Raw genomic sequence first — 18,847 nt, forward strand, 5'->3', positions numbered from 1 at the left:
AATATAAATTATGCTATTATATGTATAAATGCATGTATATTTGTTTATGGATTAATATTGCTGTTTTATTTCTGTAAGAAGAGACCACTTTAATAAATCCTAAAACAAAAAAATATATATCACGGCCAATTTTTAATATTAATATTTATCATTTCAAACGTGACGTCATCAATGAAATCCACCCAATAAAATTCGACTTTTCTAACAGAATTGACGCTTATCGTAAAAATGATAAATGTGAATGTAAAATATATATTAATAAAATAGTAGTACAAGTTAAATATCAGCTTAACTGTACACGAAGACTTAATTTTACCAAATTTTAATTTTAGCTAAAACGGTACCGCCATGTTTCCTTCTAAACTGGTGGCGCCCCCTGTCTCCTCCACCAAAATTTTATTTTCCTTTATGTCATCAGTTATGGTGGAAGCGCAACAAGTGTTTTGGATTTAATTGTTTAAAAGACGCATGTGTGCTTGTTGAATATCGCGAATTTACTGTTTTTCTTATTTTTAGTTCCTAAGTGTTTGTGTAAATATCAATTCATGTTTTCCCCGCCCAAAACATCTATGAAAAACTCTGTGAAAGTTTTGGAGTTCAGGGCTTGGTGCTATCCATTAATGCCACAATCATTTTCCAGGGAATAAAATGAAGAAAAGGCCACAGCAATGTCAAAGGCAAGTTAAATCAAATACTAATATTAAAAGTTTTATAAATAATCTTAAAGAGAATGATCTTCATTTTGAAGACAATCAGATAACTCAATGTGTATTCTTGGGGGTTTTAAGGCTGAAACCAGTGCCTTCAGTATTTTCTAGCAATACCGTGCCTTGTTTAGTAGTAGAAAATAAATCTAAAAAGCCTAAAAACAATAATAATACTAAGGAGGTTAACAAAAACGTTTCCAGAAAAAAAGATATAAATAAGGTCATAAGTGGGAGAATTGGTAAAAAAAATACAGATATAATTAGAGCTTCCGTTAAAAAAGAACCTTTAAAGAAAGGTGCAATTAAATTAAAGTTAAACATGAATAAAAAAGATACTACTTCCAAAGACTCACTAGAGTCAGTTAGGATTTTACCAGAATCTCTAACCAAAATAACTTCTGAATCAGTACTTACAAACAGAACAATAACTTTAAACCCTATAACCAATGTACCAACATTTAATCCTGTTCAGAATTTATTTGCTAAGCTCAAACAACAATTGGATGTTAGTTTGAATCGCCCTAGTTGTAGTAGTGAGGTTAATAAACAAACATTATTTTCTGATAAATCTAGAACCGATATCCAACTGTCTTCCAAAAAGCAAAAGAAAGGTATTAACAAAACAAAAATATCTTCCGTTGGTACGTTTTCTGATAACAGTTCTCACCCTAATAACAGTATTTATTCTAAATTAACTGAAGATGTATTTTTAATCAATGAAGATAGTACCAATGAGGACTGTGAGGTTTTGTTAAATACTGGACCGATGCCCAATTTTGTTTTGGATACTAGTAAAACTGATAATGATGTTATACTAATCACTGATGATAATTCTGATATATCTTCCGCTAGCAAAGATTTAATTGTTGTAGACGATGTTAAATGTGTTAGGTCATCACCTAGATTAAACAGAAACGAACAGAGGAGTAGTCCCCAAAAAATTACTGCTACACCCGAAACTATTATAAATTTAGATGATGGTGAATCAAATGATAAAGAAAAAGTGGCTCCAAAAACTAAAGTAGAGAAACCCAAAAAACGACGAACATTAATGCCTTCAGCAATTCCTTCTATATTTTTCAATACTCCTAGATTACTAAGATCCGAACTTGGTCAAAAGAAAGGTTCTTTTTCTGAACCAAAGAATGTTGCAAAAAATTCAACAACAAAAATACAGAAACCAGAAAACAAGTTAGAAAAATTACCAGCAAAACAAAGAAAAGAATCAAAGTTGAAGAACAGTACAGAAAACATTATTTACGAGGTTGTCAAATCTACGGAAAATATAAGGTTATTTGCAGACGTTGTTACTAACTCTCAGGATGATGTTGTTTTAGTAGAGAGGTCTCCACCAAAAGTTGAACCATTAATCTTGAAATTAAAAAAATCAACAGAAAAAACCGCTGATCAAAATGCTATTGAGGATATAAGAAACAAAGAGAAATCACAAAAAATGTATACCAAAAATGTCACAAGAAATCTCTTTTTCCCAAGATTATTGAGATCTGATATAAACCAACCAAAGGATAGCAAACAAGAATCTACTAAAAAATCTACAAAAACAATTGAGATAGGCAGTCAAAAAACATCTCAAGCAAAAAATGAAAAATATGTTCCAAGTGCATCTATAGGAAGAATCAGTGTCAAACCTGTGGAGCAACTTATAGAAAAATCACCAAAACAGGATGAACATCGGAAAAACACTACCCAGAAAGTTACAGAAAAAAATATAGCAGTCAGAGATACTGTTAAAAAGAATGAGAAATCATTACCAACATCTAGTAAAATTTTGGGATCTCAAGTACAAAATGCTTCAAATATTATAACTATTGAAGATTCCGATTCAACTAATTTAATTGACATTTTTTCTCAGAATAATGGAAAAAATAAAAATATTGACAATACATCATGTGAATTACAAAATCAAAGTCAGTTAAGATCTGATGATTCTCAAAATAAAAGCAATGAGTCCGTTATAGAAAAAATTAGGAAAAACGTACCAAAAACTTCAACAATTGCAGACAATATAGAAGTTATTGATAATACATCATGTGAATTACAAAATCAAAGGCAGTTAAGATCTGATGATACTCAAAATAAAGGCAATGAGTCCATTATAGAAAAAATTAGGAAAAACGTACCAAAAACTTCAACAATTGCAGACAATATAGAAGTTATTGATAATACATCATGTGAATTACAAAATCAAAGGCAGTTAAGATCTGATGATTCTCAAAATAAAGGCAATGAGTCCATTATAGAAAAAATTAGGAAAAACGTACCAAAAACTTCAACAATTGCAGACAATATAGAAGTTATTGGTAATACATCATGTGAATTACAAAATCAAAGGCAGTTAAGATCTGATGATTCTCAAAATAAAGGCAATGAGTCCATTATAGAAAAAATTAGGAAAAACGTACCAAAAACTTCAACAATTGCAGACAATATAGAAGTTATTGATGTTGAATTCCAAAGTAGTACTAAGACAACACCAACTAAAAAACAAGAACTTAAAAATGCTTCTCAAGAACAATCTCATGTTAGACAACTAAGGTCAGATTCACCACATAAAAAAGCAAATAATGCAAAACCTGTTGCTATTGACGAACTTAACAAAACTAATGGAAAGTCTAAGACGCATTCTCCTAAAACAGGGAATGATACTGTTGAGGATACAGTCGCTTCGTCATTGAAATCTAAAAACAAAGAAGATAATGTAGAAAGTATTTCTGTTGATATACTCAGTAAAGTACAAGGAACACCAACTGTTACTAAAACAGGTAATACATCAACTGGTACTAAAACAAAGAATATTGCAGTTGTACAGCCAATGTCAAGACAGCCAACAGTGGAGTTATCTCAGAAAAAGATCGCTGAGAAAGAAACCATCAATCACATTCAAAATCAAAATATAACTAGCCTTGAAGAAATTACAAAAGGTCCAACAAAACATATTGTTACTGACATGTCTATTCATACAGAACCAGAGTCACAGCCTACACATGAAAACACAACTGCTTTAACAACTGTTGCCGTTGGCCGATTTTACTCAAGTGATGTGACCCCGCAAACAGTTGTATCTTTACAAGAACGTCGACAATTAAGGTCTGATGATACAGTTGATAAAAATACTAAACCTGCAAATCTAGAGTTAAATATATCCAGAACAGATATTGATAAATTGAAAACCATTGAAAAAGCTACAAGAAAAGATTCCAAAACAAAAACAACATCAACAAAGGATAAAACCAAAGATACAGAGTTAGAAGGTGGTAGTGTGCAACAGAAGACAGAAGCTCAAAAACAAATTTCAGAAAATAGTCCTACATCAAAATCAACCGAACAATCTGATCAGAAAATATTAAGATCAAGTACAGTTCCTATAGAGTCCAAAAATGCATCAAATCAGGTGGAAGATTCAAAAGTTAAGGCAGTAGGAGCTCAAGAAAACTTAACCAACAACAAATCTATAGCTTCTGATAGAAACATTAAACAGGACCCTAACACAAATATCAAATCTAAAATCTTAGAATCAGAGGACACATCTACCAATTCCAAAAAGACTATTAAAAAATATGGAAGAAATATACTTAAATGCAAAACTAATTCACCAACCAAACAAAAGAAAGTGATAACTAAAAAATCGATAAAGAAACCATCCAAGTCAATTACATTTAAAACAATTACCAAAGAAGTGACAGACTCTGATGTTTCCATAAATAAAGAAATCTCAAAATCTGATAGTACTTCTACATCTAAAAGACCATTAGTAAAGAAAATTGTACATAAGTTTAAAAAGTTGGCCTCTAAGAAACAGTTATTGAAGTCTACAAATCTTTCAACAAAAAAACAGTCACCCAAATTGAAGAAAAAACAAACTGCTGATTCTCAAATAACTAGTCAAGCAAGTCTTATTGTTTATTCTGTCAGAACTCCTCCTAAAACTGCATCTAGCGCCTCTGATAGTTCTCAAACTATTACAAAAAAATTAAAAACTCCTCAAAAAGATACCAATAATAAAATATTGTCTGATCCTCAATCAAATACAATTTTTGATACAAGTGATAACGTAAAATCAAAAGATTGTTCTTCAGGGGTAAAAATTCAAAAAACAAATGTTCCAAAAAGCAACCCTTCAAAATCTGAGAAGAAAACAGAAACAACAGTTTCTCTTAGAAATATTCCTAATACATCCACTTCAAACGTTTCTCAAGAGCAATCAGAAAATTTGGATCAGACAAAGGCACATTCTGCTATTTCTTCCAGCAAAAATGATTCTACAATTCAAACCAAAACAAAATCCAGCCTGGTTCCTCTACAAAAGAAAGACAAAATGAAACAGAAAATTAATTTTAAATTATATAAGAAGAAATTAACAAGAAATCTACTACGTCCAATTAAAAAGTCAGCTAAAGTTGCTCCAACTGCAGATCTAAAAATTATTTCTGAATCTAATGTTATATTGAACTCTAGACGAAGTATTTCAAAATTAAAAGCACCAGAGGAAGCATTCAAGATCAACCAAAAAGAGTTCAACGATTCAGAAGTAATAAAACCAACAGGTCCTAGTGAATCAAAAGTAAGCACCAATGAAAGTGGAGATAGTCCAGTTCATGAAAATGGAAATACAGGAAACGATATAAAAAATAAGCTCATTAAAAAGCAGAAGGCACTCTCCATAAAGAAAACTATTGGTTCGAAGATTGCAGCAAATATTAAAAAAACTAGTATAAAATTACAGAATAAAAAGCATAATATAGAGATCAAAAAGAGAAGAGGCAGGCCAAGGAGGAATCCCTTAGAAATAAAATTAGATAAAACACCAACTTTGGGAATGAACTTCGAAGTGAGTACACAAGAAGTTACTCTTGATAAAGCTGATAACGCAGTATCAGAAACAACTGGTGAAGTAAAGAGAAAAGCTGGCAGACCTAAAAAACAGCAAGGGGAAGCTGTTTTAGACAAAGAACAGTTAAATGCAGCAACTGGAGAAAAAGGCCCCAATGACACTATGTATTGTCATATACCTGAGCCTACAGAAAGCAAAAAACAAAAAATAGCAACGAAACAAATAAAGGAAGAAATTATCAAGGACATAAATGAAAAATCTCAGCTAAATGAAGATTATTTAAACAAAACACGAAGTAGATCAAAGAAACTACTTCTAGATTTGACTTTGGATGAAACACAAGTTACTGTAGTAGAAATAGAAGAAGAAAAGGATGATCATGAAACCAAATCTCAACAAACAAACAAAACAGATAGTATCAAAAGGAAAAGAGGTAGACAAAAGAAAATATCATTAGATAATACTTCGACCAAAACTTTAGATACAGAAATGTTGCTTAAACAAGAAATCATTGATGATGAAAATAGAGAAGAATTGGATAAGACATATAACTCAACAAATGAACCTATTGAAATTACAGTATTTGACAATTCACAAGTAACAGAATTTGGTGACGAAAACAAAATTGTGAATTCATCAGAAATTGATATAGTTAAGAAAAAACGTGGCAGACCAAAAAGACAGACCGAAATTACTTTAGATGATATACAAGTAGAATCTACAAATGTACAAAAAATTGTTAACAAAAAACCTACCAGAAGTTCAATATTAGCGAAAACGCAAGATCAAGCAGAAGATATTTTAAGTGAAACTGAAAATTCAAATATTCAAATACAAACACTAGAAATATCTAATGTTAAGAATACAAAGCATGCAATAGCTGAAAATATAATTGTAGAGAGTAACGAAAATGAGAAAATCAAGAGAAGGTCTGGTCGACCTAAGAAAGTAATGGTAGAAGGTAGCAAAGATGAAACAACTGTTTTGGAAGTCCAGTCATGCCAAGGAATAACTGATGATAAAAATGACATGTCACAATCTATGGAATCTGTAGATATCAAGAAAAATAAAAGAGATAGCTTAAAAACAAATACTAATAAATCAAATAGGGATCAAACTGCTGTTATCTTGGACGACAAATTAGTTTGTGATAATAGAGTTGTCACCCGACAAGAACAAAACATTGAACAACCAAAGAAAAAAATAGGGCAGGTAAGAAAACAAATTGTGACTCCTTTACTTGTTGAAGATATTGTTATAAAATCTGATGAAAAAGAAGAAAATAACTTGGTACAGTCAGGCAAGAGTGCAGAAGTAAAGAAAAAAAGGGGTCGTCCATTTAAGGTGTCTAGCGAATTAAAATTGGAAGAAATGAGAAGAAAACAAATCGAGACTCCTTTACTTGATGAAGTTATTATTATAAAATCTGATGAAAAAGAGGAAAATAAAATGGGAAAGTCAGGTAAGGGTGCAGAAGTAAAGAAAAAAAGAGGTCGTCCATTTAAGGTGCCTACCGAATTAAAATTGGAAGAAATGGGAAGAAGACAAATCGAGACTCCTGTACTTGATGAAGTTATTGTTATAAAATCTGATGAACAAGAAGAAAATAAATTGGCACAGCCAGACAAGAATGTAGAAGTAAAGAAAAAAAGAGGTCGTTCATTTAAGGTGCCTAACGAGTTAGAATTGGATTTAACAGAAGCAGGTCAAGAACAAAAAACAAAAAAACCAAAAATGACAGGAAGAGAAATCAAAAATTTACAGATGGATTTGAAATTAAGTGAAAAGACCTCAGATAAAAATACTGCCAATAAAAAGAAGCCCCTACAGAAAACACAAGAAGATCTGGATGTCATAATGATTGTACCTGAAAAGAGAAACAAAAAGCAGATCAACACTCCATTGAAAACTTTACGGTCAAGTTTAAATCAAGTCGAAAAGAAAAGAGCAGTAAATATTGCCCAACCTACAGTGGAGAAGGTGGTGGCTTTAATACACAGTGAACCTAGACCTAAACAACAACAAGATGCTTCCGAAATCACTTTAAATCACATTGAAGACACAAAGGAAAGCAAAACTAGAGTACTGAGATCTCAAAATGTAAACGAGATTGATAGTACTCATGTAGTTAAAGAAGATACTAAAAAGTCAAGACTGACCAAAGGACACAAAATTGCCACAAAGAAAGGGGTTTCGGAAAAGAGTATAAATATTATTAAAAGCAAGACAAAGCTATCCAAAGCATTTACAGGTAATAAAGGAGCTACCAAAAAGAAAAATTTAAAGACTGACGTCATGGACAAGTCGAAGTTGAAAAAAATGTCCAACAAATCAAAACAAACAGTACTAAAACAAATCAAGACAAAGTTACAGAATTCAAAAAATAAGAATGTTCTTAAAAGAAGTTCCAGAACAAAGAAATCACCTTCTTTCAATAAAAAAAGATCTGTAGACTGGGACAACAACGATATTATTGAAAGAATCATACAAGAAATTCGAAACACACTATTTAAAGAGGAATCTAACATTATAAGGAAGAAAATTAAACAAAAGAAAATAACACTCAAGACACAAAAGAAAAAAATTACAAAACCTGTAAGGATTAAGAGGGAAGCTTTTCTAGCTGCTAAGAAGAAAATGATGCAGACGAAAGAAGCCCTGAAACAAAAATTACGGAACGCCAAAAATGAAGTGAACACATCAGGTGAATCTGAATCGAAAGAAAATAACCCCCCTAAGACAGAAATGGAACAATTAGAAGATAGCAAAAATGAGTGTAAGACTGAAGAGGTATTAGTCGAGTCGACGCAAGAAGATGACGTTATGATAACAGGTGAGACTAGTTTTCAGTCAGATGTTACAAACCAAACGAAGAAAACAGATAAACACAAGAAACCAGAGTTAGTCAACAGGACACGAAGAAGTTATAGAAGTACACTTGTAAGTAGACATATGGCATCTATTGTCATTGGTGATGATAAAGAAGGCGAAAATATCGACTCTAAGAAAAACGATATTACTGTCTTTGATTTCGATGAGTCTGAACCGGAAGTTACGCCTTTAAGACACAAAAGTGTCCCAAAATTGAACGATTTCGAAACGCCGCTTTTCGAATGTAGAGACAAGAAAACGTCAAACATAGAACTAATATCTTCTACACCAATTAATTCTTCTGCGACAAGTAACTCACAAAAAAGTTCAATACTTAGAAGTGGTAGGAATCCAGTTCCTCTCACTTCTGTAACAGAAAATGAGATAATTGAAATTCCTGAGAATGTCAAACAGAAAACGTCAAAAATAGAACTAATATCTTCTACACTAATTAATTCTTCTGCGACAAGTAACTCACAAAAAAGTTCAATACTTAGAAGTGGTAGGAATCCAGTTCCTCTCACTTCTGTAACAGAAAATGAGGTAATTGGAATTCCTGAGAACGTCAAACAGAAAACGTCAAACATAGAACTAATATCTTCTACACCAATTAATTCTTCTGCTACAAGTAACTCACAAAAAAGTTCAATACTTAGAAGTGGTAGGAATCCAGTTCCTGTCACTTCTGTAACAGAAAATGAGATAATTGAAATTCCTGAATCATCTGTAAGTGCTGTAGAACAAAAACCTACACTGCTTGAGGGCGATTCATCATATTCTCAGGAGCAATTATCTAAAATAAAAATTTTAAAACAAGATCGCCTATTCTCTGAGATTCTGGTATATCCCGACGGAGAAGAAGAAATAGTCAAGGATAAGCCTGTAAGTATCGAAAAAGAAAATCCAGTAACTGATGTTAAAGAACACAGCAGTCCAGAAGGTGGCGAAATGCCCTGTCAAGAATTATCTTCGAAGCGCCGCAAATTGCTGGTGCCTTACATCGACGATCACGGCAAACCTAAAAAGCTTTGGTCGGTCATAGAAACTCCTCGTGTGCCAGATACCCCTCCTAGACCGATCACTCCTCGACAAGCTTTGTCATCTCCTCGCCGTGTACGTAGATCTAACAGTCTCGATATGGTTAAGCCGAGTACTTCTGCTGTAAAGCCTGCAGAATCAGATTCTCCGGAAGAAAAGAAATCCCCCTGGAAACAGCCGACAATCATAGAAATGTTCAGTAAAGTATGGATGAAAAAAGAAATACCTGCTAAAAACTTGTCGGAAGAAAATAATTGTAAGACGGAAGAGTCGATATTCCAAAGGCCTAGTACTCCCGATCTTAACGTTACAGCACCAAGCCCAAGAAGAGATAGAGTCGACGATGAAGACAGCGATACTGAAAGCCGAGCCGAATGGATTCCTGAAGAATATGCAGAATACAAATTCAAATACTCCAACAGCAAATTGATGCAGTACAAACCGATTTTCAAGTGCAAGATATGTTTGGTGGTAGTACCTTCTTATTATAAATTACTCAAGCATAGAAAGGAACACGATGTTGACAAGCCGTATAAATGCCCTCAGTGTTCGCATAATTTCTCGAATGTTGATGATTTCTCCGCTCATCTGAGACTACATAAGGGTAAGTAAAACTTATAATAAATATTCTTATAGGCGTAGTTAACGATTTTATACTTATAGTACATATTACCTTTTTTATCTGAATGATAGGTACCACAGAAATGATGAAATTAAATATGTACTAACATTTCTATTTTAACATAAACGTGATTGAGATGTTTTAAAATATTAATTAATTAATTAATATTACAACAGTCGATTTACTCACGGTTTTTGCTTCGATTTTTAAAGAAGCGCTTGGATTGCCATGAAATTTGGCATACACATAGCACATGTCAAAGAAAAAAAAATGATATTGTACCGATGTGTGCTTTTGCCCTGGGGATGAGTACCACACCTTCTCGGTTGTGAAAAAACATACGATCAAAAAAGTCCGGAAGTGGATAAACAAACTAATTCTAATAATAGTCCAGGCTGTATCATTATTAGGGCCGTATTATGTATTATAATTCCAATTATTCCAATTTTTTTGCACAAACTTACTCAAAAAGAGGTCCTTATAACAAATCCACAGGGTGCCAGGCGGTACTTACCGTGGTCGAAAAATTGTTTAAACAATTTTTTTAAACAAATTCACAAAAACAATTTTTTTTCTTCGGACAAATTTTTTAGATCATTTGGGTCATTCGGAGCAGAAAAGGTCTCTTGTGATTTTTCTCTAAAATGTATTGTTGTCGAGTTATACGCAATTTAAAATTTTAAAAATGCGAAAATCACCATTTTCAACGCTTAATAACTCTGTTAAAAATTATTATTATGAAAGTCAGAAAGTCACCAAATCAAAGTTTAAAACCCCTCTTACAAGATTCTGAAGAAATTTTTGTCATTATTGTATTACTAAGCTGTTATTTTTAATTATTAACAATGAGCGCTAAGAGAGTATTGAGGCGGCCGTCAATGCGAGTGCGAGTGAGATGCACCATTGGACGGGCGGAATGAAGCATCTCTTTCTCATTCACCATTGACGGCCGCTTAATACGCGTTTAGCGCTTATTGTTGATAATTAAAAATAACCGCTTAGTAATACAATAATGACACAAATTTCTCAGGGAGATTTCTCACAAAATATCTCGTAGGGAGGACTTTAAACTTTGATTTGGTCACTTCCTCACTTTCATAATAATAATTTTTAACCTTGTTAAAGCCTTGAAAATGGCTGTTTTCGCGTTTTTCAAATTTTAAATCGCGTATAACTCGACAACAATCAATTTTAGAGAAAAATCCAGAATGTCCCAAATGATCTAAAAAAAGTTTGTTCGAAGTGAAAAATTATTTTTGTGAATTTTTTAAAAAAGTTGTTTAAACAATTTTTTTACTACGGTACCGCCTGGCACCCTGTGGTTTTGTTATAAGGACCTCTTTTTGAGTAAGTTTGTGCAAAAAAATCGAATCGGAATAATTTATCTAACGGGGGCGACGATACAGCCTGGACTAAAGCAACTTTTGTTCTATAGAGTTTTTTCACTCAGAGAAAAGTCAATACTTTTCGAGTGAATATGTTCGTTTTTCAACAAAACACCACGTTTTTAGACGGTGTTTCGCAAATAACTCAAAAAGTAAGAATTTAATTGTAAAAAATATTCTTAGCAAAAATATATTTTATAAAAAAGTGAACATGTGTATGAAGTTTGTAGACCCAATAGAAGCAGAGTTGTAGCTAATGAAAAGTAGGTTCTTATTCGTCAAATTCCAAATGAAATATTTCCACGTGAAATAACCTAAAAATTAGCACTTTTCGGGGAAAACTTATATCAAAAAAGCTTTATTTTTGTTTTTTTTTTAAGTTTTTAGCATCAAAAGTAAGCAAATAAAGTTGGTCCCTTTTTTTGATAAAAAAATCGTGAAAATCATCCCATCATAAGCATCCCAAATGATATTAACGTTACCACTTCACAAGTTACTTTACTTATGAATTATTTATATATGATCTGTAAGTTATATAGGTTCAAAGTGATTATTTTTTGCAAAAAAATTGTTTTCACGTATTTTTTCTTAATTTTGAAAAAAATACCTTTTTTTCAAAATTAACTTAACCTAAAAAATTATTAGTGATACCAAAAATCTTAAAGAGTAAAATAGTGAAAGTTTTGCTTCTGTGAATGTTGTGGATTTTTTTTCTGTAAGACAAAAATTGGTTAATATGGCTGTTCAAAATTTGTATACACTCGTGATTATGTAGTGACTCATTGAAACCCTTTCAAAAATAACCACTTTAAACCGATGAAACTTACAGATCATAATATAAACAATACATAAGTAAAGTAACTTGTGAAGTGGTAACGATTAATTTGATTTGGGTTGCTAATTAGGGGGCGATTTTCACGATTTTTCAATTGTTCTAGCAAACAGTCAAACTAGTCAGAAACCGTCAGCAAACAGTTGGTCAGTGAGGGAACATAATACAGTCACCAGTGCTATCCCCTCTACTCGCGCTGGTCCGCTATTCGCTGATGGTTTCGCTAAATAAACGCTTTTTAAAAATGCTTCCTTTTCGAGATATTTATGAGCATCAAGTTAGCTAAACACCTATCACAAATCGATTCGAAAGTAGGTGGATAATTTGCCGCTAATTAGTCGTTAATTAGTTGTGAAAATACCGATTTTGTCGTTTCTCTTTTTTTTTATTTTTTTAGGTGCTTTGCTAACTTGATATAAAGTTAGCAAAGAACACCTCCGAAAAATGACTTTAGAGCGTTCGTAGGAGAATCGGAATAGGATTAGTTTTTGCCGCTAATTAGTCGCTAATTAGTTGTGAAAAAATTAATTTTCTAAATTAATTTTTTTTTGTTTTTTTGGGTGCTTTGCTAACTTGATATAAAGTTGGCAAAGCACGCTTCCATAAAATGATTTTAGGGATTTCGTAAAAGAATGAAAATAGAATGAGAATTTGCCGCTAATTAGTTGTGAAGAAATGAATTTTCTAAATTAATTTTTTTTTGTTTTTTTGGGTGCTTTGCTAACTCGATATAAAGTTGGCGAAGCACGCCGCTATAAAATGATTTCAGAGTTTTCATAAGGGAATGAGAATAAAATGAGAATTTGCCGCTAATTAGTCGCTAATTATTTGTAAAGGAATTTTATTCACAAAATTTTTTTTTTTGTTTTTCACGGTGCTCCGCTTACTCGATATAAAGTTGGCAAAGCACGACTCCATACAATCATTCTAGGGTTTCCGGAGAAGAATAGCAATGGAATAAGAATTCGTTGCTAATTAGTCGTGCATTAGTTGTGAACACACCAATTTTGTCGTTTTTTTGTTTTTGACGGTTCTTTGCTGACTTGATATAAAGTTCGCAAAGCACGCATCCATAAAATGATTTAGGTTTTTTTGTAGTAGCATGAAAATAGGATCAGAATTTGCCGCTAATTAGTCGCCAATTAGTTGTGAACAAATTGATTTTCTAAATTAATTTTGTTTTTGTTTTTTTGGGTGCTTTGTTAACTTGATACAAAGTTGGCAAGCACACCTCCGAAAAATCATTTTAGGGTTATCGTAAAAGAATGGAAATAGAAAAAAAATTTGCCGCTAATTAGTCGTGAATAAGTTGTAAGAATACCGATTTTGTCGTTTATTTATTTTTTTTTTATTTTTTTAGGTGCTCTGCTAAATTGATATAAGGTTAGCAAAGCACAACTCCAAAAAATGACTTTCGAGCGTTCGTAGAAGAATGGGAATAGAATGAGAATTTGCCGCTAATTAGTCGCTAATTAATTGTAAAGAAATTAATTTTTTTAATTAATTTTTTTTTGTTTTTTTGGGTGCTTTGGTAACTTGATATAAAGTTGGCAAAGCACGCTTCCATAAAATGATTTTAGGGATTTCGTGAAAGAATAAAAATAGAATGAGAATTTGCCGCTAATTAGTCGCTAATTAGTTGTGAAGGAATGAATTTTCTAAATGAATTTTTTTTTTGTTTTTTAGGTGCTTTGGTAACTTGATATAAAGTTGGCAAAGCACGCTTCCATAAAATGATTTTAGGGATTTCGTGAAAGAATAAAAATTGAATGAGAATTTGTCGCTAATTAGTTGTGAAGAAATGAATTTTCTAAATTAATTTTTGTTTTGTTTTTTTGGCTGCTTTGCTAACTCGATATAAAGTTGGCGAAGCACGCCGCTATAAAATGATTTCAGAGTTTTTGTAGGGGAATGAGAATAAAATGAGAATTTGCCGCTGATTAGTCGCTAATTATTTGTGAAGGAATTTTATTCAGAAAAATTTTTTTTTTGTTTTTCACGGTGCTCCGCTTACTCGATATAAAGTTGGCAGAGCACGACTCCATACAATCATTTTAGGGTTTCCGTAGAAGAATAGCAATGTAATAAGAATTCTTTGCTAATTAGTCGTGCATTAGTTGTGAGAATACCAATTTTGTCGTTTTTTCGTTTTTGACGGTTCTTTGCTGACTTGATATAAAGTTCGCAAAGCATGCATCCATAAAATGATTTGGGTTTTTATGAAAAAGCATGGAAATAGGATCAGAATTTGCCGCTAATTAGTCGCTACTTAGTTGTGAAGAAATTATTTTTCTAAATTAATTTTTTTTTGTTTTTTCGGGTGCTTTGCTAACTTGATATAAAGTTGGCAAGCACACCTCCGAAAAATCATTTTAGGGTTTTCGTAGAAGAATAGGAATAGAAAAAAAATTTGCCGCTAATTAGTCGTGAATTAGTTGTGAGAATACCGATTTTGTCGTTTATTTTTATTTTTTATTTTTTTAGGTGCTTTGCTAACTTGATATAAGGTTAGCAAAGCACACCTGCAAAAAATGACTTTCGAGCGTTCGTAGAAAAATGGGAATAGAATGAGAATTTGCCGCTAATTAGTCACTAATTAGTTCTGAAAAAAATAATTTTTTTAATTAATTTTTTTTTGTTTTTTTGGGTGTTTTGCTAACTTGATATAAAGTTGGCAAAGCACGCCTCAATCAAATGATTTAAGGGTTTTCGTGAAAAAAAGAGAATAGAATGAGAATTTGCCGCTAATTAGTCGTGAAAAAATGAATTTTTTAAATGAATTTTTTTTTCGTTTTTTTGGATGCTTTGCTAACTTGATATAAAGTTGGCAAAGCACGCCCCCATAAAATGATTTTATGGGTTTCGTAAAAGAATGAAAACATAATATGAATTTGCCGCTAATTAGTCGCTAATTAGTTGTGAAGAAATGAATTTTCTAAATTAATTTTTTTTTTGTTTTTTTGGGTGCTTCGCTAACTTGATATAAAGTTGGCTCGCCTCCCTAAACTGATTTTAGTGTTTGCGTAAAAGAATGAAAATAGAATCAGAATTTGCCGCTAATTAATCGCTAATTAGTTGTGAAGGTATTTCATACATAAATTTCTTATTCCATTGCTATTCTTCTACGGAAACCCTAAAATGATTGTATGGAGTCGTGCTTTGCCAACTTTATATCGAGTAAGCGGAGCACCGTGAAAAACAAAAAAAAAATTTTTTTCTGAATAAAATTCCTTCACAAATAATTAGCGACTAATTAGCGGCAAATTCTCATTTTATTCTCATTCCCTTACGAAAACTCTGAAATCATTTTATAGCGGCGTGCTTCGCCAACTTTATATCGAGTTAGCAAAGCACCCAAAAAAACAAAAAAAAATTAATTTAGAAAATTAATTTTTTCACAACTAATTAGCGACTAATTAGCGGCAAAAACTAATCCTATTCCGATTCTCCTACGAACGCTCTAAAGTCATTTTTCGGAGGTGTGCTTTGCTAACTTTATATCAAGTTAGCAAAGCACCTAAAAAAATAAAAAAAAAAGAAACGACAAAATCGGTATTTTCACAACTAATTAACGACTAATTAGCGGCAAATTATCCACCTACTTTCGAATCGATTTGTGATAGGTGTTTAGCTAACTTGATGCTCATGAGATATTTGCAATTGTTTGTTGAAAAATGCTTTAATTAGTGATTTTTGGGATGTTTTTTCTAAAAAACTACTGAATGAATTACAATTCTACGAAAAGCTTGATAATCTTTAACCCTTTCAAGTACAAGTAGAATGTAGAATGTAGAAAATGGGGCGGCCAATAAAGCCTGATACACTGCGACCTTAGTAGATCTATTGTGTTTCCTCTTTCTTTTAATGCACTTCATCTAGCTTAGTCCTCTTAATGAGACTTAACAGCCTTGATAGTGGCCTTTTCATGTAGCCTGGTGCTTCCGGTTTTTCCTCACCGAGTTCTAGAAACCGCACTCGTGCGAGACTTTCGCAATGACACAGAACGTGTAGAGCGGTTTCCTCTTCTTCCAGACAGAACCGACAGGTGTCCTCTTCTGTCAGGCCTATGAGACTCAAGTGTCTATTGAGTCTACAGTGTCCAGTCAGCAGACCCACTATCATTCTGACAGTGCTTCGACTGCGCGAAAGTAAGTCTGTTGTAAATTTAGCCGAATGTCCTTTGATGAACTGTTTGGCCTGCCTCTGTCCTGGGGAGTTGTTCCACCATTCAAGAGACTTCTGTTGCGCCCATTTTTGTATAGCTGCTCTTTTTATCGTATTTGCGATTCCAAAGACGGGTTCCGGACCAACCAGTGGCGTAGATGCGCCTTCTCGGGCCAATTCATCGGCCTTCTCGTTGCCACCATGACCCTTATGTCCCGGCACCCAGGCAAGTGTCAATCTGTTTCGACTTCCCACCTGAGAGAGGACATTCAAACAGTTCCATACCAGCCATGAATCGACCTGTACCGTACTGAGAGCCTTCAGAGCCGCTTGACTATCCGAATAGATAACGATGGAGTCGTTATCTAGATTTCGACTGATTAGTTCCATAGCGCACCTTTGTATAGCAGCTACTTCGGCTTGAAATACGGTCGCATATGTCCCTAGACATACCCGGACTTCCGTCCTTGGTTTTAAGCCATATATTCCAGCCCCTGTACCTATATCGGTTTTAGATTGAGTTTGCCGTTATCGGTAAGTACAAGTAAGAATATTTTAACAAGGATAAGCGGTTTCTATCTAGCTTAAAAAGAAAGTTTTAAATTTAAACTTAAACTATAAAAATATTTCTATGGACTGCGTGCTTATATCTCCGTACCCTCTGTACACATTTACAGTGCAGTGCATAAGTATTACTAAATATTTGGATTCATGTTTTCAGCAATATAGAAACCACTTATCCTTGTCAAATAATTCGTACTTTTACATAAGGTTTTCAACTAATACTTTTTAACTTTTCACTAATTAAGTCATTTTTTCAACAAAACATTGCAAATAACTCGAAAAGGAAGCATTTTTCGAAAAATTACCAAGAGAGAAAAGTGTGTATTTCGATGAGAGACACCTAAAGAAGATTATTCCGAAGCAATTCGGTGAAATTGCTTTTTTGTACATATTAAGTTATTTGTTAAGAATATGTCTATTATGGGTCTAGGACGTTTCATCGCCGCCAGTTCATCGCCGCCAATTCATCGCCGGCCGATTCATCGCCAGTCAGTTAATCGCTAGCTGATTTATTTCCGAATTTCCGACCAATTTTCGACAGTTACATTTTTTTATTTATTTTTAATAAATTAGAAATTCTAGGAATTGACCTAACCCAACCTAACACTACAAATTTAGTACTATTTAGTATAAAATTTAGGGGAAGTAGAAATAGAACAGTAAATATAATAATATTTTTTATCTGTTTAATTGACATAAGTTTTGAACTGAATTTAAACGTCGTGTCGAGTTATCTCCCATAATACAAAATCAACTGAATAACTGGCGATGAAACGGACGGCGATGAAATGGACTGGCGATGAATCGGCGGCATCGAAAAGGCAGCGATGAACCGCTGGCGATGAAACGTCCCATTCCGGTCTATTATGTATCTAGCTAGAATATTGTTGAAAGTTACAGTCTGCACCTAGAGCTCCTAAAACTGTTGTTGGTATCATGTTATTTGTTATTTCATTGATTATTATAGAGGGGTCATTTACATAGTATGTGTTTTATTGTTAGTGTTGTATTACAAATTTCACACCGCGGTGATTCGCACTTTTTAATTAAATAATCATGCGTTAACCTTGTATAAACGAGTTTGAGGCGCGTTATTAGATATTATTTCTTGGCTCCTCGAAGTAGGTAAAACATTCATTTCTCTGTGCTGGATTACAAACGCATCTTTATAAAAATAATACTAAAAGCAAATAGATACGTCATCAAATTAAACGAATACCAAGCAAATAAATGTGTATGTGCTAATCGTGTAATTATTTTTGTGCGATGCATTTTGCCACGGACTGATAATATAATATTATATGAAATAATCTTATGAATTGCACTATCAAATGTTGAAGTTTGATACAGGTGATAACTTGTGCATTGCCAGGGTTATGAAGAAATACTGGTCCTGAATATATATGAAATTATCGAAGAATTGAAAAACAACCTAAAAACGTAAAATTTAAAATGAAGTATAGTATTTTATAACAAAGACGATCAGAAATACACAATGTAGGCGAGCGGTTTACCCCTCAAAAGACGCTTAGTAACAAATAACATTGTTCTGAAGCTATTTATTTGTGGCATTTTTGTTATTAACTATTCTAATTGGGAAGTAAGCCACAATTTAACTTGAAAAAATAATTTTATAAACGTTTCGACTCCACTTCGGACGTCGTTGTCAAAATACAAAATATTAATAAAATAAACAAAAATGTTGTTGCTTTGTAAAAAATTCTTCTAATAATTTAATTTAATCTGAATCATTTATATCGGCAATTCAGACAAATATTATAATATTATACTTTTTAAAGTAGAACACTTTAA

General features: G+C 32.7%; 1 protein-coding gene across 1 annotated transcript in view; it reads left to right on the forward strand.

Annotated features, from left to right (window-relative positions):
* Nucleotides 1–400: 400 nt before the first annotated feature.
* The window catches only part of LOC114329976 (titin), a 100,660-nt gene continuing 82,213 nt past the window's right edge, over nt 401–18,847 (forward strand). The window contains exon 1 of the mRNA XM_028279271.2: nt 401–10,072. Coding sequence (XP_028135072.2) covers nt 649–10,072 — 9,424 coding nt within the window. The 5' untranslated portion in view covers nt 401–648. The remainder of the gene's footprint in view (nt 10,073–18,847) is intronic.

This window comes from Diabrotica virgifera, chromosome 3 (assembly GCF_917563875.1).
Source record: "Diabrotica virgifera virgifera chromosome 3, PGI_DIABVI_V3a".
In the NCBI taxonomy this organism is placed as follows: domain Eukaryota; kingdom Metazoa; phylum Arthropoda; class Insecta; order Coleoptera; family Chrysomelidae; genus Diabrotica; species Diabrotica virgifera.